At 40.0% G+C, this 25,920-nt stretch overlaps 3 protein-coding genes across 5 annotated transcripts in view; 1 reads left to right on the top strand and 2 right to left on the bottom strand.

Annotated features, from left to right (window-relative positions):
- Positions 1–16,752, top strand: part of LOC6580799 (putative polypeptide N-acetylgalactosaminyltransferase 9) — an 80,723-nt gene extending 63,971 nt beyond the window's left edge. For 2 of the 3 annotated variants that reach the window (XM_015164419.3, XM_002006566.4), the window contains 6 exons: positions 6,174–6,392; positions 8,657–8,799; positions 9,905–9,995; positions 10,197–10,307; positions 14,830–14,937; positions 15,002–16,752. In XM_015164419.3, coding sequence (XP_015019905.1) covers positions 6,174–6,392; positions 8,657–8,799; positions 9,905–9,995; positions 10,197–10,307; positions 14,830–14,937; positions 15,002–15,163 — 834 coding nt within the window. In that variant the 3' untranslated portion in view covers positions 15,164–16,752. Of the gene's footprint in view, positions 1–6,173; positions 6,393–8,656; positions 8,800–9,904; positions 9,996–10,196; positions 10,308–10,718; positions 10,818–14,829; positions 14,938–15,001 lie in introns of all 3 variants that reach the window. The other variant, XM_015164418.3, reaches the window with a different exon arrangement.
- Positions 16,753–17,268: 516 nt separating this feature from the next.
- On the bottom strand, positions 17,269–18,183 carry LOC6580798 (trypsin-1). The gene has a single exon (XM_002006565.3). It carries the CDS (start codon positions 18,166–18,168, stop codon positions 17,398–17,400), a length of 771 nt encoding a protein of 256 aa, XP_002006601.1. The 5' UTR covers positions 18,169–18,183; the 3' UTR covers positions 17,269–17,397.
- A 1,643-nt stretch (positions 18,184–19,826) lies between these two features.
- Positions 19,827–21,107, bottom strand: LOC6580797 (cilia- and flagella-associated protein 161). The gene is made up of 4 exons (XM_002006564.4): positions 20,859–21,107; positions 20,289–20,804; positions 20,128–20,232; positions 19,827–20,070 (listed from the first exon to the last, which is right to left on the bottom strand). The coding sequence occupies exons 1-4, from the start codon at positions 20,952–20,954 to the stop codon at positions 19,876–19,878; spliced, it is 912 nt and encodes a 303-aa protein (XP_002006600.1). The 5' UTR covers positions 20,955–21,107; the 3' UTR covers positions 19,827–19,875.
- Positions 21,108–25,920: the final 4,813 nt, after the last annotated feature.

The raw sequence follows: 25,920 nt of genomic DNA, 5'->3' as shown, positions 1-25,920 counted from the left end.
AGCAGAGACGCCGCCTTAAAGGGGGACCCTACTAAACTTAGTTTACTTTTACTTTAAAACTTCTTTAAAAATGCATAGGGAAAAGGGATAATAATCTTAAAAATTTCATTATATTTTACCAAGTAATATAAAGTTTACTGCGAGACTTGAGCGATGAGACGAAAAGGTAGGGCAGCGCTCTAGATTAAATCTTAGATTAAATCTTAAATCTAAACTTAAATCTTGGTTGCTGTGAATGAAGTATTCTTATTTTTTATGAAAGCTAGTCCATATATTAGATGCTTTCCCCAACTTGAAACTCTACTAGAACAAACTTTAATCCTTTCTAAACAAAATAATTCTATGATGAAAATGTTCCTTCTTTGAAAATTAAACTGTTATATAAACAAATGTTATTTGCACACATTCATATATTTTTAATTCCATTATTTGTTTCATAAGTCGTATTTTATAAAACGCAAATGCTTGACTACTGTTCCCCAATTAGGCAGACGTTCCATTCCGTCGTGCGGCCTAGCATATCGTATTTCATTCATCTAATTTTGCTGTTCCCCCTTGTTGGTTGTCCTGACTACGCCCCTGCCTCGGGCTGAATGGCAGACAGTCGGTATGCCGTTGCCTGGACTGTGCTGCGCCGGGCTAGGGTTATGGGCGTGTGGGATGCCTCTGCTGCCTTCCCAACGGCTCCAACTCCAGCTTCAGCTGCTGCTGGCGAACGTTAAGCACTCGCTAACGGTCCACTGAACCGGTAATCAAAGCAAAATCACCAAAGCAGCGCTGAACTTTTTATGCTAATTTGATGCGTTTCATGTAACAGTCGCCTGCCGGTCAACGATTGTGGGTGTTTCCATGTGTGTGTGGGTGTTTGAGTGTGTGTATGTGTGTGTGTGTGTGTGTGTGCCACATTAAACATTTTAATAAGCTTTTTAAGAGCCCTGTCTTTAAGCGTAGCTAAGCGGGTTAAGCAGCAGCAGCACCACTTCAGCCTTTAGCCGAATTTGTTTCCCTTGGTTTCTCTCCGCTTCCAAGCGGATCTTAAGTTCTACTTAAAACTTATACAACTGTTAACTTTCTTCTGGGCGCGGCGACTTTTTAGCGCTCGTGCGTCGTACCTCATGCAAATGCGATGCAAAGGAGCATGAAAACTCTCAAGTAGGCGCCTGCCGCAATCGCCCGCCCGCCGAGCGACACTTTAAGCTGCAGAGATACAACTGTATGAGTGCGTGTGTGTTGTGTTAGCTGCAGTGGTGGTGGAGTGGTGGAGTGGTGGAGGGGGCGTGTCTAGGAGCACTTGTCAAAAGTCAACTTCACATTATGTCAAGCAGCATTTTTCCTTCCTGCGAGCTTTTCTTCACGTATTTTCCCTAACATTTTTGTTGCTGCAGGCTGCTGCTGGGAGGCTTCGGCCTGCAGGCACTCTCTGCTCTTGCCCTGCCCCATGGTGGCCCGAAGAGAGGCGTGGCCTGCAAGCTATTTGCGTTCGGCTGTGCCCCCGCCCGCTTCCTTGCCACTTTGCCGCATAATGCGAGGCTGACATTTACGATATTCCTGGGCATATTTTTTTTTGGCGCCTCCTGCTGTTTTTCGTGACTGTTTTATTTGATATTAATGTGGCTGTGGCTGTAGCTGCTGCTGTTGTTGTTGTTGTTGGTTGTGGTTGTTGTTGTTGGCAGCCCGCAGGTTAGCACATTATTTCCATAGCACTCATTGCGGCGCCTGTTCATCACACACACACACCCACATCCACACCCACATCCACACACACACACACGCAACTGGGCCACTTCTTCGTTTTCGCCTGCTTAATTTGCGGTTGCCTACGGCGACGGATTCCGCAAGGATTTTCTAGTAAACCACTCGCTACTTCCCCAATCTCAAGGTCTCCCCACCTCTCCCTATATCTCTCTGTCTCTTTCTACGCTGTCCGTTCTGCTCTTGACGAATGGCTTTGGCGGCCAAAGGACCCGTCATTTTTCAGCTAAAATTGTGTCACTGTGTGGCATAATAAATGCCGCTAGATTTATTTGATATCTAAATAGGCTGTCGCTACGCACCGCATTGAAGCCATGTGAGAAATGTGCACCACTTAACATACCCAGCAGACAGCAGAGCCAACGGGTAGCCTTGAGTTTGGCCAGCAGCTTAAGATTTGCCACAAGAAATCAATTGCGACATCTCAAAGGCCATAAATTCACTGGAGCATTTGCATTATGTAGGGGCGTCAGAGCAGTAAAAGAAATTATCGGCTTATCTGCAGAGCCATTAATTCAATTATGGATTAGAGAAATATAAAGTTGATATATTGAAATTTAGAGAACCTACAATATAAGGGAAAAAATGCTCAAGTATAATAGCATAATATAAATTCAGTTTAAGAGAATAATTTCCATAAGATTAAATTGAAGTATATGTCTCCATCGAGCCGAGATCGAGCCATAATTTAGTTGCAATTGGCCTAAGGATATTTCGTATATTTCATCTAAAGACATCAATTGCCTTAACAGGGTATCTTTATATAAATCACGACGTCTTTGACTTGCCTACTTCAGTTAGAGCTCTCTTCTGATTGCCTATGCTAAGACTGAGGTCTTTGTTTGGGGAAAATCTATATAAAAATTGATTGATTGTTTTATAAATCAAGTGAATTTTAACACAAGTGCTGAAAGGCAGTCTCGGGCCTTGGGCCTTGTGAATCCTTTGAGCCTTTGAGCCATTGAGCCCTTGAGCCTGACGGGCATCCACTTCTTGCAGCCGCAAACAAGCTCATTTCATATGCCGCATGCCGCTGGCTGCACTCTATATGATTTGTTTGTTGCTTCCACATACACACACACTTATGTCAGAAAAAAGTAGCCATATTTATCCGTTGTTGAATCATTTAAGCCGCATTATATGCGAACGTTGACGACGTATGGCAAAAGCGAAAAGTTATGCGACTTTGTTTACACAGCAAGAATAAAACGGCAACTGCAACTGGCAGCGCAACAGTAGCATGCCACATGGCCACATGCCACAGAGAGTGGCAGAGTGGCAGAATGGCAGAGTGAGTGCCGCTGAGAGTGCAACTGCAATTTTCCCCATCTTTTTGGTGTTTATTTATTTATTCAGCGCTGAATTTTATTTCATTTCAGTTTATTTTCGCAAGAAACTTATTTTCGTTTTTACTTCAATTTCCTGTGCGCATGAAACAAAACCAAATGGCCAACCGCGAGCAATGTGAACGAATATTGAATACCCTGCAGTTGCACAGAAATTGATTTCCATATAATTTATGCTGGCGTGAGCGCAGTTAATATTTATATGATAACAGAGTCATATATAGCTATTTACATAATTCATTCATTAAATGAGTATATCAGCTGCCCCGCATACCCTGTCTAGAATAAACCCAATATCCACAAAAAATGAAAGGATGTTGAGCACACACACACACACACACAAAACTGAAAAGAAACGCAACTATAACAATAAAATCCTTTTACATACACATGCATACATAACACACACTCACACTCAGCTGAAGGCTGTGTTTGTTGTTGTTGTTGCTGCTGCTGTTTTTCACTTTTGCCATTTGTTCTGTCACTTCCGGCGGCAGCAACAAAAAAAAATATCTATACGTATATATGTATATATATATATATATATATATATATATATATATTTATAAAATGAAAAACAACAACAAAATGGCCGTCCGCTTCCGTTGGTCTCTTATAGCCTCTTCCCCTCTCTCTCTTCCTCTCACGACTGCTTATATTTGCCTACAAAACTGTTGTTTTTTGTTGTTATTTTACCCCTTTCTATACCAACCCCGTTCTCCCTGCCTCCCTCTCTTTCTCTCTATTTCTTTTATTGTTGTCTTGTGCCAGCAGCGTTTATTAAATGTCACACTGCGAATTTGCCAACGGCCGCCAAAGGCATAGCTTTAGCCAGCTCCAGCTCTCCTGGCCGCTGCATTCTCCCCTACGCTATCCTCCCCTAGCTGCAGCTCGTCGCTTGCCTTGACTATCTGACATCCGTCTGGCATTCCGGCCTGGCCATGACGCGACGCACACACACACATATACACACTCACACAATGGCACTTGTCGCGTTTGGAGATTTCACTCAGTATTCGCCTGATGTTTGCTTGTTTGTGCCTCGTGCTTCGTGCCTTGCCCCTTGCGCCTTGTGCCTTGTGCCAGGCTTTTGTCTCTTGTTGCTGCTGCATTTTCTATTGTCGCTGCCTTTAAGTAACATATTTTTAGTTGCTTAGCGATACGACACGCTCCACATCCACGCCCGCAGCTCGACCACGCCCATGCCCACGCAGCAGCCGAGGCACTGCTGACAACTCCCCAGGCAGTCACTCGGTGACAATTTCATTTATTTTGCGCTTCTCTCTGTCTTCGTCTCTCTAAAAGCAAAATCAAACTTCGTCGACTTTTTAGAATTTTGTTTACTTTGTCCACATGCCGCCCGCATGTGGAGTGCTCTCAGCTCAACCTTGATTACAAAGGAACTTGCTATACGTTAACAAAAGTAAATTCAACTGTTTTGACTGAGCTTTAAGTTATCTTTGTAGCACAGAATTTTAATTGATTGATGAATTATACCAAATAAATTCTATTTTTAATTACCTAACATCTTCGAAAGAAGTATTTTTGGATACAAGTTAAGTTTCAACTTATAAGCTTTTGCATAAAGTCAGCTTTTTTTAAACATTAAGCATTACTCATTCTTTAAAAGAGCTTTAAGTTAGCTGGACACTCGGCTTTGATGATTTGAGTCCTATGATCAGTGTATATCGTAAATATACAAGTTCTTAGTATAACTTAGTTCTGCTTGTAGTTGGATCTTAAAATATATATTCAACATTGCTGAAGCTTTAAGTCAATATTAATTGAACAAAAAGTAATTTAAGCAAGACTTTCTTTCACAAACGGCTAGTCTTGCACCAATTAAAAAAGAAAAAACCTTTAGGCGAATTTTTTTAGGTAAGCTTTCACAAGCGGAAACCCTTTGCCATTTACGAAAATAAGAAAAGAAAAAAGCTTTTCAACAGAAACTAAATCTTTTCATTATTTTTTCAAGCTTTATGTGGAATATTAAAAATTCTGCCTCTTGTCACGGTGCTCGATTTGCTTTGTAATTGTTTGAATTTGTGGGTTGTTTGACAAGAGAGTTTCTCTTGTTGCCTTTGTTGATTCACATTTCCTTTATGCCAGCTGTCTGTCAGTTGAATATCACATTACGTATACGCAATGTTGCGTGTGATTTGCATCGCTCTGGGCTGCTGTCTGTTATGCATAATGAAATCGTTATAAAATTGTTCAAATAATTTGCTGAAAGAGAAATACAATCGCCATTAGCTCATGTTTATTAAAATTGTTTTCAGTCTTCATAAATTATTGACGTTTGTAATGTTTTTGTTTACCACTCATTTGTGTGCGGCAAACGAAGAGAGAAAATTTGATATTTATTTTTAATTATTCGGCATGACCGACATGAAACTGCAAGCAGCTGTTGCTTGTTGCTGGCTGCTGGTTGCTGGTTGGTTGCTGCAAAACAAGCAAAAATTGTAATTAAATTGCAATGAAAACGAAATGCAATTCTCCAATTAAATGCAAAATGTGCCAAAAGATGTGCTCGAGCAGAGCAAGTGGTACGCCAGCTGGTCAGAGAAGAGCACCAGCACCAGCACCAGCAGGAGTAGCAGGAGAAGCAGCAGTGAAAGCAAAGTAAATATAAAGCACAAAATATTCAATTACAAGCAAAATTTGTGGAAATCCAAAACAAGAGAGTGCCGACAAAGAGATAGAGAATGAGTCATGTAGCTGGTGCGAAACAACTTAGGGAAATATGTACGAAATAAAATGTAGCCTCAAGAGTTTTCAAGCTGCTGAAAGTATCGGAAAAACAGAATTCCACAGATGCTGCACAACGAAAGGGCTGCAAATGGAGCTGGAGCTGCAGCTGGAGCTCAGGCTGGCTTTATAAGTTTGCTTAGGTGTTGGCCACTTGAGATGCCGAGCGAGCCAACGCTTCAGTTGGTCCGGCTTTCAGTTAGGGGAATTAAATGTGCTTATGCCAGTGCACTGGGCCAACAGACTTGTTAAATATTTGTTCATTAGTTTGGTCAGCAAATTGTTTATACTGAAATGTTTGTTCCCTTTCTCCTCATTTATTTGCAGAGCACATCGGAGCCCGTCTACTCGCCGACCATGGCCGGAGGTCTGTTCTCGATAGACCGCAAGTTCTTCGAACGGCTGGGCACCTACGACTCGGGCTTTGATATCTGGGGCGGCGAGAATCTGGAGCTGTCCTTCAAGACCTGGATGTGCGGCGGCACTCTCGAAATTGTGCCCTGCTCCCATGTGGGCCACATATTCCGCAAGCGCTCCCCCTACAAGGTAAGTGTCCAGACCGGGCCTCTCATTAACGCTACAGCAGAATGCGAAAGCAAACCATTTGAGAATTAAAAACTTATGCACACACAACCAGCCACGATGAGTGTGTGTGTGTCTGCTGTTTGTTTGCTGTGAGTGTGTGCTGTGTGCTGTGTTCTCTGTGTTGTGTGTGGCCCAAGGTCCGTGTTTGGTCAACAGTGGCCCAACAGTGGCTCCCTCTGTGCACATGTCGCACATGCTAGCCGCAGCGAGTGGCTGTGCCAGCTGCAGGACATAAACACGGCAAACCAGAAGCTCGACAGGGACTGCAACTAGCAGCAAGGACATGCCTGGGCCGGCCACTGCGGCCGCTGTGCCGTAGTCTTTGGCTGCTGCCTCAATTATCAACGGTTTACGCTTGACAAAAGTTTGGCAACTGTTGTGTATGGCATGCATTAAGCTGCAACGAACTGTATAGATACCTGCCACACGCCACACGCTGCACGCTGCACGCTGCTCGCCACATGGCACATGCCACATGCCAGTCGCAATAGAGACGGCCAATAAGCTGCCGAAAATGACATCAAATTTGGGTGGTGGGCTGCAGCCTATTGAGCATCTCATAAAAGCAGATAATGCTAATGCTTGTGGGCAAATGGGCCATTAGGACTGGGGCGCACCATCATCTCGCCATGTTTTCGAACTTTGTGGCCAAAATTCCAATTGAACTTCAGCAATTTGACTGTATCGAAGTATGGCAAACGGAGCTCGAACTTTGACAGTTATGCATATGCTTGAAGCACATAGCGACAGTCAGATCCATTTACATTTTCTACAAAGGCTCCCATCCAACTTCCGCAGTTAAACTGTGTAAATAGATGGGAAACTAGCTGTCCAACTTCGTAGAGTTATTCATATGCTTTTAGCGTATATCGACAATCAAATCTATTTAAATTTTGTAACTTTTTACAAGTTGTGCTTGAAAATGCATTATAAATCGATACGAATTTCATTTCATAAATATTTTACATTGAACTGCATGCATTGCATGCCGCAAAACATACTCTCAAGTTATACATATACCTATTTGGCTATAATTGATTGAATTTGGCATCCCAGTGATTTAGCAATATTTAGCAATCATTTTTGGAAGCCTTTTCAACGAATTTCTTTCAAAATACTTGCTGAAATGCTGCAGGATCCAAATAAAATATTACCCACTGAACACAGTATATGTGTGCAGTGTATATCCTCATCTAGGCAATAGTTTTTTTTTTTTTTTTTTTTTTTTTTAATAATATCAAACTTTCTTTAATCGATAGCAATCTAACACGAGTATTAGGGTGGTAAAGCTTTTGTATAAATCTTATCATCATAATCAATAACGAATCGATATCCTAAATTCGAAATATGTAGCTTAAATAGGAAACTAAATACATCAGATTATAGTCCGATTTATAAATAATAACAAATAATTAAATAGACAATCAAATATACTATAATCTGATTTATTTATAATAATAAATGAAATGAAGAGCTTCGAATATTCACACGATTTACATCGATTAAGTCTCAAATGTATCACTGTATTTACAATAATCGATGATTTCTTAAAGAGTGAATTGCTATTTGAAGCGAGTCTTTAAGTTGCCTCTGGCCTTAGCTACTTCATATAAACCGCAAGCCTCTCACAGAGCAGGCAAGGGCAACACACACACCCACACACACACACGACAGAGACTTTCTCACTCACACTCAGAGAGTGCAGACAGCGAGCGCATAAACAAGAACAATACACAAGCACAATGGCAAACATAGGCCAGGAGGCAGACAATACATAGAGAGAGAGAGAGAGAGAGAGAGAGAGAGAGAGTGAGATGGAGCGAAGCTGTGGTTGGTGAAGACAGATAACCACAGAGACGCACCGCAACAGCCAGCGGCAGCAGCAGCAGCAGCAGCGGTAGCAGTAGCAAGTGGACAACCAGCAGAAGTTGGTACACATGAGTGAAACGGGCTCATTCAGGTAATTAGGCTGCCTGGCACCGCCCACCCCACATATAAGAGGTATTGCTATAAGCTCCAGATCCAGCTCCTGCTCCAGATTCAGATTTGACTCCATTGTACGAGAGCTGCTTGTTTGTTTGCCAAATATTTTCTGTGGCTTTTGGCGCCGTGCCCTGTGTTGTTGTTGTTGTTTTTTTTGCTGTCGTTTGTCAGTTGCAGCCCAATTGTTGCTATGTAAATACCTCTGTCCTTATCTCCGCTCTCTGCATCTCTTTCGCTTTCAGTGGCGCACGGGCGTGAATGTGCTGAAAAAGAATTCGGTTCGTCTGGCTGAAGTCTGGATGGATGATTACGCCAAGTACTACTATCAGCGCATTGGCATGGATAAAGGTGACTTTGGTGACGTTAGCGAGCGCAAGAAGCTGCGGTAAGTAGAGTGAAAAATGCAACAAAGACCCCTAATAGATTGTACAGCCGATTGATGGTATCAGTGGAAGTTTTAGCTAATGCTTAGGTCAAGAACAGCAAGGGGAAGTACAGTTAAATAGATGTGATGATAGATAAATTAATTGTGAATTGAATGGAATACAGGAAGTTGAGAATGAAACAAGATGGAGTGGAACTGACTCATTAAAGTCAAATTAAGAGACCTCAAATATATTTTATATTTTAAATATATCAATAAGAATGAATATAGGAAGGTAAATTTAATTAGATAGGATGGGATATAAATTAATTGTGAATTGAATGGGGAAGCAGAAATACAGAGAGTTTTAGTTTATTTTGTTATTTAATATATTTTCTGTAGGAGTTTATCTTCAATATAGGTGAATGAAATGAAAGAATATAAGCCAGCGAAGGTAAAGGAAGTTAAAATTCAATAGACATGTAAGTGACAAATAAGAGAAAGAGACAAAAAATAGAGTAAGTGTAAGTGGGACCGAGAAATTTATACATGTGATAATGGTTTTGTTAAATACATATATTTTAAATTACATATATTTTTTGTAGGAATGACACCTGAATATAAATGCGACGATTTATTTAGCCCTGTTCAATCTCAGAACCTATAGACTTGCTTTACTTTAGAGCTCGCAGAACAAGTTTGCTTAAAATAATTGATAAATATTCCAATTATAATGTTATCGATTAAACATATTATCGATACTCAGATTAATAATGTCTATATATATTTAGATTTTGTATTATTTTGTATTTGATTATTTAAATTCTATACAACTGCTTCACAATAGGTTTTTAATTGTGAATGTTGTGCCTTGAAACAATCATTCAAAGGGCATGGCTCAGAGTATCTCCCAGTCACTCGCTCCCAGTCTAGAGCTAACTTACTCATATATATATTTTCTATAATCACGTGTACAAAGTCCACATCAAAACTCAAATTTAGTATGTACAGAGTTAATAATAGTTTCAGCAGCTTAAAACGTATCTAGCGATAGCAGATTATACCCTCCATTTATATAGCTGACAACACTGTAATTAACTTCAATCTGCCCCCACTTTATCAACAGTGAGGATCTGCAATGCAAGTCCTTCAAGTGGTATTTGGACAACGTATATCCGGAGCTCTTCATACCCGGCGATGCGGTGGCCAATGGCGAGGTAAGTTGCACAGTTTACGATTCGCGAAGGGAAACACGCGGCTATTGTTCAGCATGTGGCATGTGGAGAATGGCTGTATAACTGAGATATGGCCCCCAGACCTACCCCGTTCGTTATTTCCGACTAACCCATTAATGTGCCAATTTTATGGATACACACAAACACACGTACACATACATATTATGTTTCCCCATTTCGCAGATGAGGAACTTAGGTTATGGCGGTCGCACCTGCTTGGACTCGCCCTCGGGCAAGCGCTACCTGAAGAAGCCCGTCGGTCTGTATCCTTGCCATCGGCAAGGCGGCAATCAGGTTTGTTACCAATGGAAACAGCGACAGCAACAGCAACAGCAACAGCACAATGCAACAGAGCACTGCGACCGCCACAAACTCCGTTGAAGCACAAAACCGTTAAGATACATCCATGTGTTATATATTAATAGCTCCCCCTCTCTGTCGAGCCCGTGTACAGATTGCGTAACTCGAATTCTCCCAGACAAAACCTTTACTAATTTGACTAAAATGTATATTTATGGCACAAGGGTCGATACTTTCTAACATCTCGTTGCCAGATTGCAATAACGATAACGATAACGATAACCCAGCTGCTGTCCGTTTTCTAATATTGTTTGTCGGCCATCAAATGTTATTGTATCCGTCTCTCTATCTCTCTTTCTCTCGTTATCTCCTTCGCACATATGACAAATTAAACTTCATTTGCAGATAAGAAACATTAATACGAACATGTGCATCGATACCCCAAAGACCGGGGAAGAAGACCCTGTCGGTGTCTACGAGTGCCATGGCCAAGGAGGACATCAGGTATCCAATTCAACATCCATCATTGCCTCTCGCCCCCACCGTACATCGTTACGCATTTTTGCTTGGGATCTATCACTCACCTATATATATATATGTATATATATATTTACATATGTATATATACTATATGCTATTATTGCATTGGTTTCGGCTGTATATCTTAAATATATACTGTTTTGGCCTCGCTCTCTCTCTTTCTCTCTCGAGTGCTTTGTCCACCTTCTGCTTATAGTTATATCTAGTAGCTAGACCTGCGCTTGCTTGATTAACCATTGGACTTAGCTAAACACCATACTGATACCGGTATTTGTACATATATTTATTGACTTGAATGCCTAACATTTGGATTACAAACAGCTCTAATACAATATATTGTACTAGGCTCTCTGACTTTTAATGCTACAGTGTTGGGTATTGTTAGACCCTCCTACGTTGTTATTGGGAGATGGTTAAAGAAGAAACCAGTTAAGGAAAACTTGTTAATTGAGAAAGATCTTGGCAGATATACTCTTTTTCAAGTGAATCACGTATTCAAATATTTAACATCTATATTTATTACACATCAAAAGCAAACGTTTTTTTCTCGTACAACTCAGTCAAGATTTAGAGCTAACGTAAAATGCGGACGTGCATTGTAAAACAAATTATTTTACGTTCTGTTCTTATTTCTGTTTTTATTTATTTTTTTTACTTAACATAAATATAAAAAAATACCATTAAAATTTTATTTTATATTTATCCATTTTTATATGTAAATAATATTTGCTGTTTGTTTTGCATAATATTTTACTATGATTTTATTTTATTTCTTTGTGTTTCCATTTGACTAATATAAAATTATGTTTATTTAATATATTTTCCAAAATTAGTAATATACTAAAAATTTTTTAAAGTTTTTTAGCATTTGCATACTTCTATATGTTACTTATAAGTATAGTTTATAATTTTGGGCTCTTGACTTTTCTTTCTCGACTCTGAATGCCAAACTTATCTTTCGGCAGCTTTAAGTAAATGTTTTCTTCAAACTAAAGTTTACTGATTCTATTGTATATAAGAACTAAAAACACTTTCAGAGTCTTCTTAAGGTTGATATTCATTGTCTGTCTATATTCTATATATGTATAAAACCCGTTTGAATTTTGAAAATGGTTCTCCCCAAAGCGTTCTGACCTTGATTGTGGGACCTTGTCAAAATTGTGTCCCCTCAAAGTATCAACCTCCCCGTACTCGTCTAATTTACAAGATATTTTGATAGTCCTGCGGTTTTGAGCACTAATTTCACGGAGTTTGTGGTTCAAGCAAATGTTATTTTGTTTTGTTTTGTTTTTCTTTTTTGCCTCAACTTTCTGTTCAAGTTTTTGGCACTTAACGCATTCGCCTTTTAGCCGTAGCCAGAGCGAAAGTATTTACCAACAAATTGGAAGAAAACGTTGCCAAAAGGGCGTACAAACTGCATTGACTATCATACAGGAAATGACACAAACACACGCACACACACACACACACACACACATACACACACAAAGTCACACATGCAATGGGAATTGAGATTTATGCCACGTTGCAAAATTAATTAAATCGCAATCATAAATAAAATGACAAAAATGATAAATCATTTCCATGGCTTTGCTCTTGCCAGCTTCACGTTGGCTCTGTCTGTCTGTCTGTCTGTGTGTGTGAGCACTTTACACAACCAGCAACAACAGCAGCAACAAATGCAACAGCAAAAACTGTGACAATTTCACGAACATTTAATAACAAACATTTCGACAACAAAAACTGCACACGAATCAAATATCTACACACACACAGAGACAGCTAGACAGACAGACAGGCGCACGAAATACTCTAAACACACACATACACACACGAAGACACGCTTATATATATATGTGCATTCAAACACACAGATACATTTTGCGGTGGGTTCTATGTTGTTTATTCAACATTAAATGGAAAGTGTTGACCTCGTTGCACGCCGTCGTGCAGCGCACAAAAAACGCACGAGAAATCGCCAGGCGGCTGTTTTGCCACGCCTAGCGCAGCCACCGCCCAGCCGCCACCCAGGCCGGCCCCACGCCAAGCTGCAGCACTATGTGGCATTGCAACAAAGCGCTGCAAAGAAACGAAACAAGTAGCAAAGGCGCTCAGCACCTGGATTATCGACTGCCCAAATACCCTGTAAACTGAACTCGCAGCCATTCACGCATGCAAATTCAAGTATCGCTCCAGATTAGCTCCAGTCCAGCCAATATACCCCACATCACGCACTATTAAGGGGCATGAAACTCAGCTTGGCCCGCGACTGAATAAAATAATCAACATTTGCCAGCGTTGAGGACACACACTAAAATGTGTGGGCGTGGCAAATTTTAATTTCGCTGGCAATGCAAAAAGAGGAAGAAGGAACGAAAAAAGAGGGCGGCTGGGTGTTGTGGGAGTGGCTGCAGCCATTGCACAATTCTTTTGACTAGTCAAAGGATCTCCCAGCAGCGACAACAACAACTACAACACCAACAAACACGAAAGCAAAACCCGCGCTATATAATGAAAAAAAATTCCATTTTAATTTTCGTTTTCTGCTGAAACGAGGCGCTTATAAAATACTAAAAGTTCGCGAATGCATTTTTTAAAAATACCGAAAAAAAATACAAACTGCAGAGGCAAGAAAAAAATGAAGAAGAGTTTAAATGTGAATGAAAAAGATACACACATAATTAAAAATGTAACACGCTGCAGGAAAAAAATAAAAATAAAAATAAAAAGGAGAGGATGACGAGGAGGAAGAGTATTACCAAAAGAAAATCCTTGGAATGGGTTTTTAAGAGGGAAATGCATGTTTAAGCTGAGCAAATGAAGGGCAAATACAAAGAGACGATAAGAGAGGCGTGGCATGGGGAAGGCGGGGGGTGGGCACATATGCGGCAAGACGAGAGTAAAAATGTGAAAAGTAAATATACAGTGAAGCCTGGGGCTAAGCGAACAGCCAGCGCAAAACTTTAACAATTTTAGTTTGTGTAGTATTTGAGTATTGAGTATTTGAGTTGAAATTTTGAATTAACAGGAAGCTAAAGTGCTATAAAAAAGAGGAAGAAAGAAGAAAATGCATATGCAAATAAAAAACTTAGATAAATATAGTTAAAGAACTTGATTAATTTTCTTATAAAATAATTTTCCATGCTTTTCATTGGAGCAAAGCTTTGTTAGGGTATCTGTCAGCTTACCCAAGCATTAAATATTTATTTAGGAGTATTTAGTATGAAGAGAACTAAAGCTGAATAGAAAAGATTGCATCATACTGAAATTGTTTAAATTCTTAGTTATTTTTAGAATAGTTATAGAATAACAATTTTAAATATAAAATATAGTTTTCAATGTTAGCCCTAGGCTTTGTTAGGGTATCTGGCACCTTACCACAAGCAGCAGCCTCAACTTTTGCTTTTCACCAATTTCCGCAAATGCCATTTGGGCTGGATTTGGTTTGGTTTGGCGCTCGGCAAGAGCAAATGTCGGCGCAACGAAATAATGTTGCAACATTATAAATGTGTGCAGCCGAGGCACAATAAACAGGCCGAAACGGCATTCACGTGGCCAACATCATCAGCGTGGTTAGCAGAGGCAGCGGCAGCGGCAGCGGCGGCGGAAGCGGAAATGCTAACACACAACAAAATGGCGGCCGTGCAGGCCATGACCAGAACAAAGGCCATGGCAGGCGAGGCCAGACCCGGCCAGCTGCTGGCAACATGGCTCAAATTATAAAAAATCATGGCAAAGCCACAGACAAAACACAGACCAACACACACACACACATACACAGAGAAGAACACACAGACAGACTGTGGACTGGTAGCAGCTTTTTGGCATTTAATTTAATATTAAATAATACTAAGTAATGCGGCTACTTGGCTTAAACGTTATGCAACAATTTCTAGCACTTGCTGTCACAATTTGTTTTAATACCACATCTTCTTCTTCTTCTTCTACTTCACTTGTGCTCCTTCCACCCATCTAGTACTGGATGTTTAGCAAAACGGGCGAAATACGTCGTGATCAGGCCTGCCTGGACTATGCGGGCAAGGACGTGATACTCTTCGGCTGCCACGGCTCCAAGGGCAACCAGGTGAGTATATGGTCTATCGCATTGAGTACATATACAATTAACTGAACATTCTCTGGCCTTTCAGTTCTGGACATATCATGAGAACACGAAGCTGCTGCACCACGGCTCCTCGGGCAAGTGCCTGGCCATAAACGAGAGCAAGGACAAGCTCATCATGGAGGAGTGCGATGCGTCGCATCTGCGCCAGCATTGGATGCTGGAGAACTACGACAGCAGCAAGTTGTGAGGCTACTTTTATGCAAAGGGCACCGTATTGCTGGACAGCAGAAGCAGCACAAGCAGCACCAGCAGCAGAAGCAGCAGAAGCAGCACCAGCAGCAGCCGCAGCAGCAGTAGACGTATTCATAGTTTTTAAGCAGAGTTCACGGCCCGCGAGAGTTGAGCAATAGGCATTAGCAGAGTGTTTGCCATGGCTTTTAACTGAAGCAACGACATGAACACACACACACACACCCAGACACACACACACACACGATACGAATTATTTATCTGAATATTCATTTTGTATGTCTTGATTTCAATTGAAGCGATAAACATAGTGAAATTAGTTTGTAAGCGCACAAGCAAGAAAGAGAACGACTGTTGTACAGTAGATCTAAGTCTTCTAGGCATAGCACATAGCACATTAAATACTAAATATATCTAGATATACATATATAATATAGTTATTTAGCAACTTAGGCTAAATAGAGTTCAACTGGCAAGTCGTAGCGCAATTTTTGCATTTACATGTTAAAAACTTTTTAGCACAATTTTTTTATTCAAGGCAAACTTTGTGTGCGTGTGTGTGTGTGTGTGCGTGTGTGCAATTGACAAGCCAATAACTGAGCTGTGCAGCGCAGTGCTTGCACACAAGTATATATATACAGATATATATATATCTAATATAAGATATAGATATCTTGTACTATTTATGAAATTCTCCAGACATCTAAATGGCTTTTCTAAAGTCGAATTCCAAATATGTTGTAGCCTGTAAGTCTTGCTTTAAGTCTATTGTTGTTGTAGTTGATTTTTTTGGAAAGCATTTGGTGATTTTGCCCCTCTCCTGCGCCTCTCGCCCCTCTCTTACCACATCATTCCCAATTGCCTAGAAGGAGATTCTTATCCTGCTTATATTTATTTTGTTTTTTAAGCTCAATTTCTGTTTCGCAAATATGAGAGAAGACAAGGAGAAACCTATGCCAAATTATGTTTATATTTATATATTCATTTGCATTTTGTTATGAACTCAACAAGGACTACATATCCCGTTTGTTAGACAACGCCAGCTTATAGAGTAGCTACATTTCGTGTGTAGAATATTATATCATCAGCAGTTCAGACAGACTTATCGATATCACTAAAGTATAGAGCTAGGTACTTAATCTTAAGACAAATATGCAATAGTGCCTTCTACTTTAAACTGACATACTACTACTACTAAACAGCAACTGTGGAATCGTTTGCGCGCCCAGCCCTAGTGGGTCATCATTGGAGTCACAAACAGAGCCGACTGTAAATACCTGCATGTGCATATATAAATTTATATATCTATATATACGAAAACTGTACAATTTTATAGCGCAAATGTAAATAATCGAACATTTGATAATCACGCATTATATATCGAGCTACTGTCATGCCGTGTTTGATTTGCGATCGTAGGAACGTTCAACGTTTACATTTAGCGTACAAACCAAAAGCCATAAATGTGGTTAAGAAATTTTTGATAATGATCCAATAATACCCTAAGCGCGTAGTGAATGTCTAGTACTTAAGCAATTACACAAGTTGTACAAGGACACACAAAATAAAGTTACAAATAAAGAAAAACATTGTGTTTATATAAAAAAAAGATTGATTGATCATGTTTAAAGTTGATTGGAGTTATGGAAGCAGCCTGAACTTGGCCGAGCTCAAAAGTATTTTTCAGAAGTAAACTGAAATTTATATGGATAATCCGAAGAACGTCGAAAATTGTAAAAATGTGTTAATATTAAATCATTGGTAAATAAATTATTAATATATATAATTGCAAACGTCAGTTAAAATTAATAATTCCATAAATTTAAAGAATGCGGTTTCTTGGTCTAAAATTGACGAAATGGAAAAGTAGGGACTCTGTGAAGTAAATGCAATTTATAACAATGCTGTTCCATAAAAGGTTTGAGTATTTGATAAGACATGTACTAAATTTGTTTTCGAATTGATTGGACTCAAACCAGTCGCAGTAAGCAGGTTTGAGTATTGGATAAGCTACGCCAACAATAAAAAGTGCTGCCTACTTTTAGGGCTAATCAAAAACAAACAATTTTAAGTTTTTGCATAATTAAAAAATTAATTTTTGTTTCATTTAAACTTCTACTTCATTATTAACAAGTTTTTAATATAATTTATTCGTGTCACTTATGTATCTAATATATAATAGTAAATAGTTTATTCGTTTTCGCATCGGGTCTATTCGTCGTATCAGTTGGTCTAAACATTTGCCATTTGCTTGATCCAGGACCTCAGGGCGCCGACGTATGTGTACATGGCCGGGCGACCCTTGGCGCCGCAGCCGAATCCCCAGGAGACGACACCGAACAGCTTGCCATCGACAGTCAGTGGGCCGCCGGAGTCGCCCTGGCACGAGCTGACCTGTCCGCTGGGATGTCCTGCGCACACCATGCGATCCGTGAGTCCTGGAATGTTCTGGGCATTGCAGAAGTCACGACTCCACAGCTGCACCTGGGCGAACTTGAGGCGATTCGGCAGCTGCAGGTTCTGGTTGATGGCGCCAAAGCCGCTGATGGTGGCCAAGGTGTCCGCCGCGTAGTTGGCATCGGCGTCGGCCAGCTGAATTGTCTGAACAGCGCCGCCCAGCTTGACGGGGCTGCTGAGGCGTATGAGCGACATGTCAAAGTCCTGCGTCTGCGGATTGTACTGCGGATGGATGATCAGCTGAGCGATGTCCAGCGTCTGGCCATTGCCAGCGGCCAGGTCCGTGGTGCCCACCACCGCCTTCATCTGGCTGGGGCTCTGGCCAATGGTGCAGTGGGCCGCCGTGACGATCATCGTGTCGGATATCAAGGAGCCGCCGCAATGGTGGCGTCCCCTCAGCTGCAGCGACACCTGATGCGGAAACTGGCCCGGCGACGCGAACTGGCCGCCAATGATGCGAGTCACCTCCGCGCACCTGGCTGGATGGCCAGCGATGGCGACCAGGAGCAGCAGCAGCGTAGTAAGTTCTTTGTGGCTTGAAGACATTGCAGAGGTGGAGTGTGTTGGCGCTGTGGCTGAGCCGATGGTTTTATACCTGCCGGAGCACTCTAGGTGGGATTCTTTTTTGCCCTTATCAGGCTAGCAGCGGGAGCTTGGCCGACCCAGTTCCAGTTCCGTGTGCGAATTTGAAATCGTGCAGCGACCCAGCCCAAACAAGGTCACGCAACCTTGTCATTTAGCATAGTTTTAGTTATTTTGCAAAGAAGTCGAAACGATAGGGATTAAATAAAAATGCTGTTTAAGAGTTAAGTAACTAGAGACCAGAAAATCTTCTTAAACATCATAGGTACGCTTATCTAGCCATATAGTTCTTGGTCAAACTTAATCTTAGCTACGTTTACGCACAGACAAACAAATCTCTTTAAAACATGAATTAAAATTTGCTTTCACACCAAAAGGAAGCGATTCATAGAATGCCTTTATCTAGCTCTTATCATAATACAAATGTTTAGACTTAAGCTTCATTGCTCATACTTATCCTACAGCTGTGTTTTATATAAGGTTGGACACGCGATGAGTTACCATATTAAGATCGTTATCACATCTGCTTTTGGCAGCTGTCTATTCAAAATAATGATAATTCCAAGTATTATTTGCAAGTGTGTCAAAGAATTTCTGAAGAATAAATAAACGCAAAAAGGTTATAAAGGATGGATGCCAGTCTTAGTGAAGTGTCTGATAATCAGTTTATAACCGTAATAACAAGCAGAAAAGTCACATTGGGTTTGCTCTGAACAAAAACTTAAACACTAAAAATTTGTTAGTCAATTTGTTCGAGTGAGGCATCTGAGATCTGAAAAGCAGACATTCGTCTCGTTACGCTTAAGAGTGGGAGTGGAAGTGAGAGTGGGCCATAATATGTGGACAGCTTGCGTTTCATTTCTTTACCGTCTGAAAGCCTAAGTCAAAGCAAAAGTTGGCCGAAGGAATTGATTCTTTATTTTAAATACATTCCAATCCAAATATTAATAATGATAATTTTAATGGATTCCTTCACTTCGAGTGGTCAACATATACATATTTGTATACCCTGTAGTCTTTGATATAAAAATTCTGAATTAGAACGATAAGCTAAATCGATTAAACCATGTCCGCCTGTCCGTTCATTCCCATGAAAATAGCAAACTCGTAAACCACAGATGAATATTCGTGAATACTCATAAATACTATACGTAGAAATACAAGTCTTTAATTTTTAACACATCCCATTTTATTGTTATCGATAAAAAATCGATAAATAAACTTGGTTTTTCAGCGTGTCTTGGCGAGTTCCCCATTAGAACATGCTTATGGTCTATTAAATATTAAATAATTTATAGATATTCAATAATTTCTAGATCTGGTTGCTTAAGATTTATTAAATATTCTATTATAATATATAGTGCTTGAAAAATTTACAAGATATTTCATATTTTTTAATTATTCTTGAGTCTTACATGTATTACTTTAATACAGTTATCTAAACTCTTTAATCTATTTTATAACTCGCTCAGAGTTACTTTGAGATGACGAACTCTTATATACGGACAAAACAAAGTTTGATTCAGCTACCTTATCGTAGTGCGTACCTGAAATCGCCTAGTTCCTCTAGTGCCAAATTGATAAAAACAAAACAAACTAAGCAAAAACAAGAACAAAACAAATATAAATAGCAAATGCTGTTGCCATGGCCTTCTGCGTTTATTGGATAATTTATGCGTGTTTAGCGCTCGTGTGATGGCCATTGCTAATCATCCAGACGTTCTTCCAAATTTCGCGCTTGAAAACATTGCGATAGTTCTGAACAGAAACCAAAAACTCGGGTCCGAAAAGTGTCTGTGTGACAACATTCTCGGCGGCCAGATTGCGATTCGTGGCACTGTGGACAATGATCATGGGTGCGTTGCTCTGGAAGAAGGGCATGAAAGAGGGGTATGCTCTGTAGAATATAGATTATCTACTCACGGGCACCGTCTCGCCTTCGCTCTCGAAGCGTTTGTATGGATCGACGTGCATGCAGTACCAGTTGGTAAATGCCGTGGGAATGTCGCCATCGGGACACAAAATCCTCTGCGGGAAGTGAGCATATAGACACAATGGATTTAGAGGGTGTTTGCAGTACATACGCTGCGATGCACCAGCCCCAAGGGCAAGTTGATTTCGCCGTGCTTGCTCGAGTTGAAAGTCGTCTTAATCGCCTGCGTGAGGTTGCTCAGCTTGGGCGCGCTGTACAGCAGGATGGGATCGTTCGTCGGCTCGACACACTCCAGCCTGAAGCGCTGTCCGTACTTCAGCTTCTCGCCCGACCGATCCTTGTCGTCCCCGCTCACAATGCGAAACGAATTGCGCACGCAGGGCCGCTCCGACGGCGCCACAGTGAGCTCGCAGTCCTCGTTGATGGTCTGGCTGGTGCGAATGGCGTACTCGTTGATGACCACCGACAGGGCTGGATGCACATCTGAGGTGTCCAGGTCCTGTATGTTCATGTAGATGGGCATCAGCTGGATCGTCGCACCGATTGTTATGTCGTGCTTCGGCGCCGCCAGCTGCACCTCCCGCTGGAAGTTGTCGAACAGCGTGCGGGCCTTCTCCACCAGCAGCTCGCCGCGATCTCGCATCTTGCGAAAGCTGACCATCTTGTCCTGAAATCGATATATTACTATATGAAAACTATTTGTTAGTCATCTGCAGCTCACCAGCTCCAAGCAGTTGTCCTCAAACCAATTGCCAATGCGCACATTGGGCCGATAGCGATTTGAGCCTGATTCAAAAATGGACACTGAGCAAGGCATCGCGTGTCTGTCAGAAACAATTAACTACGTAAGAAATTTATGAAACAAAATATATTTGAGTGAAACAGAGATTTAACGTATTGTGGAAATTATTGTGATAGCTGTTGTTGCTGCGAGAATTTGTTTATTACGAATAGGCTGAGGAGCTAGCGAAATAATAGCCCCCTTGACAGCTGAAGCAAAGCAAAGAAGTTGAGAATATTGAGATGAAGTCAGATTACGTCTAATCAGGGAGAATCTAAAGAAATGAAAATACAAATGAATAAGAATAGAATAAATAAGAATAAGAATAATTAAGCCCAGATTATGCAATGTTTATATTTCGCCTAACATAATAACAACTTAAGATAAATACAACATATTAATTAAATAACAAGTAAGAAGGCTCTAGTCGAGACTGCTCGACTAGGAGATACCCTGAACCCTCTAAGCTGATATTCTAATCATTCTGCATTTTTATGCACACATACAAACACATGCATCCACACGCATGCATAAGCCTGCGCTCTGCTAACTGCGCAGTAAGCAGCGACTGCGCTTGGGCTGCGCTGCAGTGTGTGCAATATTATGAGAATTTATTTGTTGAATAATTTCTTTTGTAGACATACGATCTTAATGAAACTTTCAGAACGTAATTATATGGTAAATATGTGTGTACATTCTAAAGCACAAGTCTCTAGTACTTGAAATGCGTTTTTTTCAAATTGGGGGCAAAGGGGGCGTGGTATCCAAAATCTGTAAATTACAAAATCCTTATATCCATTAACTTTATATACAACCCAAATTTGAAGACTCCAGGTCTAAAAATGTTCAAATTAGGCTAAGAAAACAAAATAAATTTTTCGATTATTCTCGATAAAACAGTTATCGGACGATTTATCGAAAAAATAAAGCAAACTCGTACTGCGTATGGTACACACGAGTATGCATGCCAAATTTCAGCTCTCTAGCTCTTATAACTTCTGAGATCGACGCACTCATACGGACGGACAGACGGACAGGGCTATATCGACTCAGCTCGTCGCGCTGATCAAGAATATATATACTTTGTGGGGTCTGCCACGCCTCCTTCTGCCCGTTACATACTTTTTCACAAAACCATTATACCCTGATTTCCCATTTTCAATGGGTTCAGGGTATAAAAAATAAGCTAAATAAATAAATGCATAAATACTATTTATTATTATGTTTTTTAAATAAGTATATCATGGAATTATGACCATACGTCAAGAACAGAGCAAGCCCGATTATGCGCCGTAGGTAATCTTGGCAATAGACATGAATTATTAGATAAGAATTTCAAATAAAAGGCATCGCTCTTCCCGGCTACGAACAGTACAGCATAGATCGTCGTAGCTCACTCAGCTGAGTGTAGCATAGATTACTGTACATTTACTTCAACTTCTATTTCCGTTTAGATGTTATTTATAAATCCATACATCCATACAAAAGTTCGATATTCTCATTTAGATTATATTGCCGATACTTTATGAGCCAGAGCGAGATATATTTTATAGTTACTATATATTTTAATTAGAGTTTGGAATTGAAACCAACTTGAAATTCAATTTAATTTAATCTATGTATATACTTAGTTTCTGTCATCATTTTCCTACAGTTTTATAATCTATTGTATACTTTTAGCCGTTATCTTTCAATATGCATATTGCTCTACATGGCGTATGCGCAATGTGAATTGTTTTAGGCAGAGCTATAAATATTTAATGATGACAGCATTTCTTTCCACTTACTGAGCGAATTCTCAAGAAGATTTAAATTGAGATAAGTAGCTGACTAATTGCATGACAAAAGCAAAACAGAAGAAGAAGAATATGAAAGAGAATATATAGAATAATTCTATAGATACATCTGAGCATCTAAGATTAGTAGCTATGAGAGCATTTTGATAAGATAAACACATACATACATATATATACGATATATCAATTATTTACATATACACACAGACAGACATAAAAATAGATTTTCCAATAAATTATATAACAAAAACTTTTGCATACTTTAAGCCGTTCAATATAAATAAAATCGTTGGCCAACATGGCGTATGCGTAATTCGCTTATATTAGATAGCGCTATAAATATTGAATGATTAAACTATTATTGTTTTTGCATGAGCAGCAAATCTTGTTATTTGCACTTACTGAGCAAATATTTGAGAGCATTTGACTCAGATAGCGTTAGCGAGCTGAGTGACTGAGTGACTGACGAACAGCCTAGATGGAACTGTTTGGCAACGTCGTCTGGCGACTGGTGACTGGTGACTGGAGACTGGTGTAATCCATTGGCCCGTGCGATAAATAGGTAACAATAAACAGGCAATAACTTAAACAACAATAAATATAAATATCACAGGCACTAAGTAGTGCAGGGATGTGGGGCAATTCAAGAGATAAGCGCGGTGTGTGAAGAGCACAGGTTTCACGGGTTTCGCGGGCTGGCGCAGCTATTGCCCCGCTTGCTATCTGCATAGCCACGGCGTGCACTTCACGTGAACGTGATGGAGTCACTCGGCCGATCCGCAACACGTTCCTTATCAGGCGGCAGACTGAAACAATGGGCTGTCACTCAATTAGACTGGCTGAGATTTATGGCCCCTTTGCTGCCTCTGCCAGCTTTATGGGAGCGACATATTTGCCCAGTCATCATATCAACATTAGGACCCATTCGCCATTATTATTATTATCGGTTATCAGCTCCAGCTCAGCTCTGCTGTGCCTCTCGCTTAACACTTTCATAATTCCCACTCTATCGAGGCGAATGCAGTTTGTTTAGTTATTATTGCATTTGCCAAGCAGTCCCATAAATCTTTGATAATCCTTAAATGTATTATGATCATATCATATCATGATCAGTGTCAAAGCACTATTAACAGCAATCGATAGTGAATTCCTTTTGCAGTAAAAAGTAAACTTGTTAAGCTAGTTAAGCTGATGAAATGATTTCCTCTTAACAACAGCTTTTGAGTATCTGCATATATTTCACAATAAGCAATGTCGGAAGTGATAAAGCTTTCCGATAAAGAAAAAATAAAAACGGATTGAAAAATAAATAATGAAGCTTACAGTGCTTTAGACGTACTTAAAGCTTGACTACGTCCTTTTCCTACTAGATCATACAACTTTAACCTTAAACCGTTACTTCTGCATGCAAACCATTTCTCCACTATTACACACTTGTGAGTAGACTCGCCTGATAGTGTCAAGAATTGGCCAATATGTCCACTTGGAAAGTGAGAAGTCGTGCACTACTGTGCTCTGCTGCAATCTATAGAGATAGAGTCTGAGACTCGAGCTACATGCGCGTGTTGATAACCCAAGATATTGATTTGCCAAAAATTATGTATATATAAGAACTAGTGGTGTGGCACATGGGAAAAATCTACATCATGCAATCATTTAGATCTGACTGAGTACTACTCGGTAAGGAGTATTCTGCAGTCGATAGGGCTAGACTGCAACATTCTTACATGTCTTAGTCTCTTTTCTGTCTAGTCTATATATTTGTTATAGATTATATATATATGCAGCTACGATTCTCTGTTAAAGTCTTGGCAGTCGGTATCTTCAGCACCGTATGGAATACCATTGTATCTTATCAATTGCAAACAAAATAACATTCTGCTTGAGATATATTTCTTCGAATTATGTGTACATATCTATTATATCAATGGAAACATCCGCTCTATTCTCTTTACCCATTTCTAACTGGTTTCCCTGCTTTTAAAGCCAATAGAGCATTCTTCTGGTTGATCTGCGGCTTTACAATATTTGTACTCTGACCTTCTCGCTTTAATAGCAATTCATCATCTGTGACGGCGTTTAGCGATAGCTAATTCCATTCGACATGGAATATCAAAGGAATATACTTCGCCTTTAATCTGTGCTGCAATATAATTGCACAATCGTTTGCTGATTGGCCACGCTTAAGCGTGTTAGCTGCTTTACTGTAGCTCTTAATGTGCTGTAACGTTTCGTAATACCATACGCCGATAATCTTGGCAACAGGGTGCCGCGTGAAGCATGCTCGACTGATACGAGAGCCTTTCATAATTATTAATCGAAAATCATTTTTAAATAAATAATTTGATGTCGCCCCGTGTTCTACAAAAGCTATTGAGCTGATAATAGGAAGGCTTCACTTCAAGTGGACTCAATCAATGTGAGATATAAATCTCAGCTGATAATGTTCTGGACCTCTTCAAAAATTAAATTATCCACAACGCACACTTTGTACCAAAATTAATAAGTCAGTTTGCTGCAATCAGGCGAGACCGACTGTACAATTCAGATAACCGGTCGAAAAATAGTTAACTGTATAAAAAGATAGACAGATGTCAAGTCTATACAAACAAATTATAATAACTATAGAATATCTATAGAATTTGGTATAATATAATTTAATCCTATTTGCCAATAATTTCCTTGATCTGACGAGGATCTCCGCCTCTAGTGAGTGTGATAATCTAATATAATCCTAGATCTATAGAGGATCTCAATAATATGCAAGTGTCTTAAGATTTAAGTAACTTAAGTACATTGCACAAAGCCAATATACTCACTTAACTTCGTGTATATAATAAAAGCATGTTTATTTTATCAGTAGGAAGCAGACGCCCAATCACCTACAAAATTAATTACGTCAAGCGACGGGCCGCATTGGATGATTAAATCGTCATTACGACTATTCAAAAATAAAATATCTATAACCATCTAAGAGTGCGCCGCAGCTCTACGTGCGTAATCATAGGCCCAATAGATGATTACAAGTTGCCATAACTTGATTTCATTTTAATTCAATGCCGTCATCAAGAGGGAGCCAGCCCCTAGCCCCGACTTGTGTCCAATTAAACTTATCGTATTTGACACAAATATTATAAAGCTGTTTTCATCGAGCCTCAATAGAAGCGACAAACGCGAAAACAACTTAACTAATTGCGTACCGTTAG

This window comes from Drosophila mojavensis, unplaced genomic scaffold (genome assembly GCF_018153725.1).
Source record: "Drosophila mojavensis isolate 15081-1352.22 unplaced genomic scaffold, ASM1815372v1 contig_81, whole genome shotgun sequence".
Classification (NCBI taxonomy): Eukaryota; Metazoa; Arthropoda; class Insecta; order Diptera; family Drosophilidae; genus Drosophila; species Drosophila mojavensis.
The sequence above is the reverse complement of the archived record's forward strand: the minus strand, read 5'-3'. Positions and strand labels throughout refer to the sequence as shown.

What these genes read in the sequence shown, in the direction of transcription:
- LOC6580798 (XM_002006565.3), bottom strand. Translation starts at nt 18,168, where the DNA reads ATGTCTTCAAGCCACAAAGAACTTACTACGCTGCTGCTGCTCCTGGTC.
- LOC6580797 (XM_002006564.4), bottom strand. Translation starts at nt 20,954, where the DNA reads ATGCCTTGCTCAGTGTCCATTTTTGAATCAGGCTCAAATCGCTATCGG. An exon ending in AGGACAACTGCTTGGAGCTG is followed by an intron (nt 20,805 to 20,858) that starts GTGAGCTGCAGA and finishes TATCGATTTCAG; the next exon opens with GACAAGATGGTCAGCTTTCG. An exon ending in GCGAAGGCGAGACGGTGCCC is followed by an intron (nt 20,071 to 20,127) that starts GTGAGTAGATAA and finishes CCCTTCTTCCAG; the next exon opens with AGCAACGCACCCATGATCAT.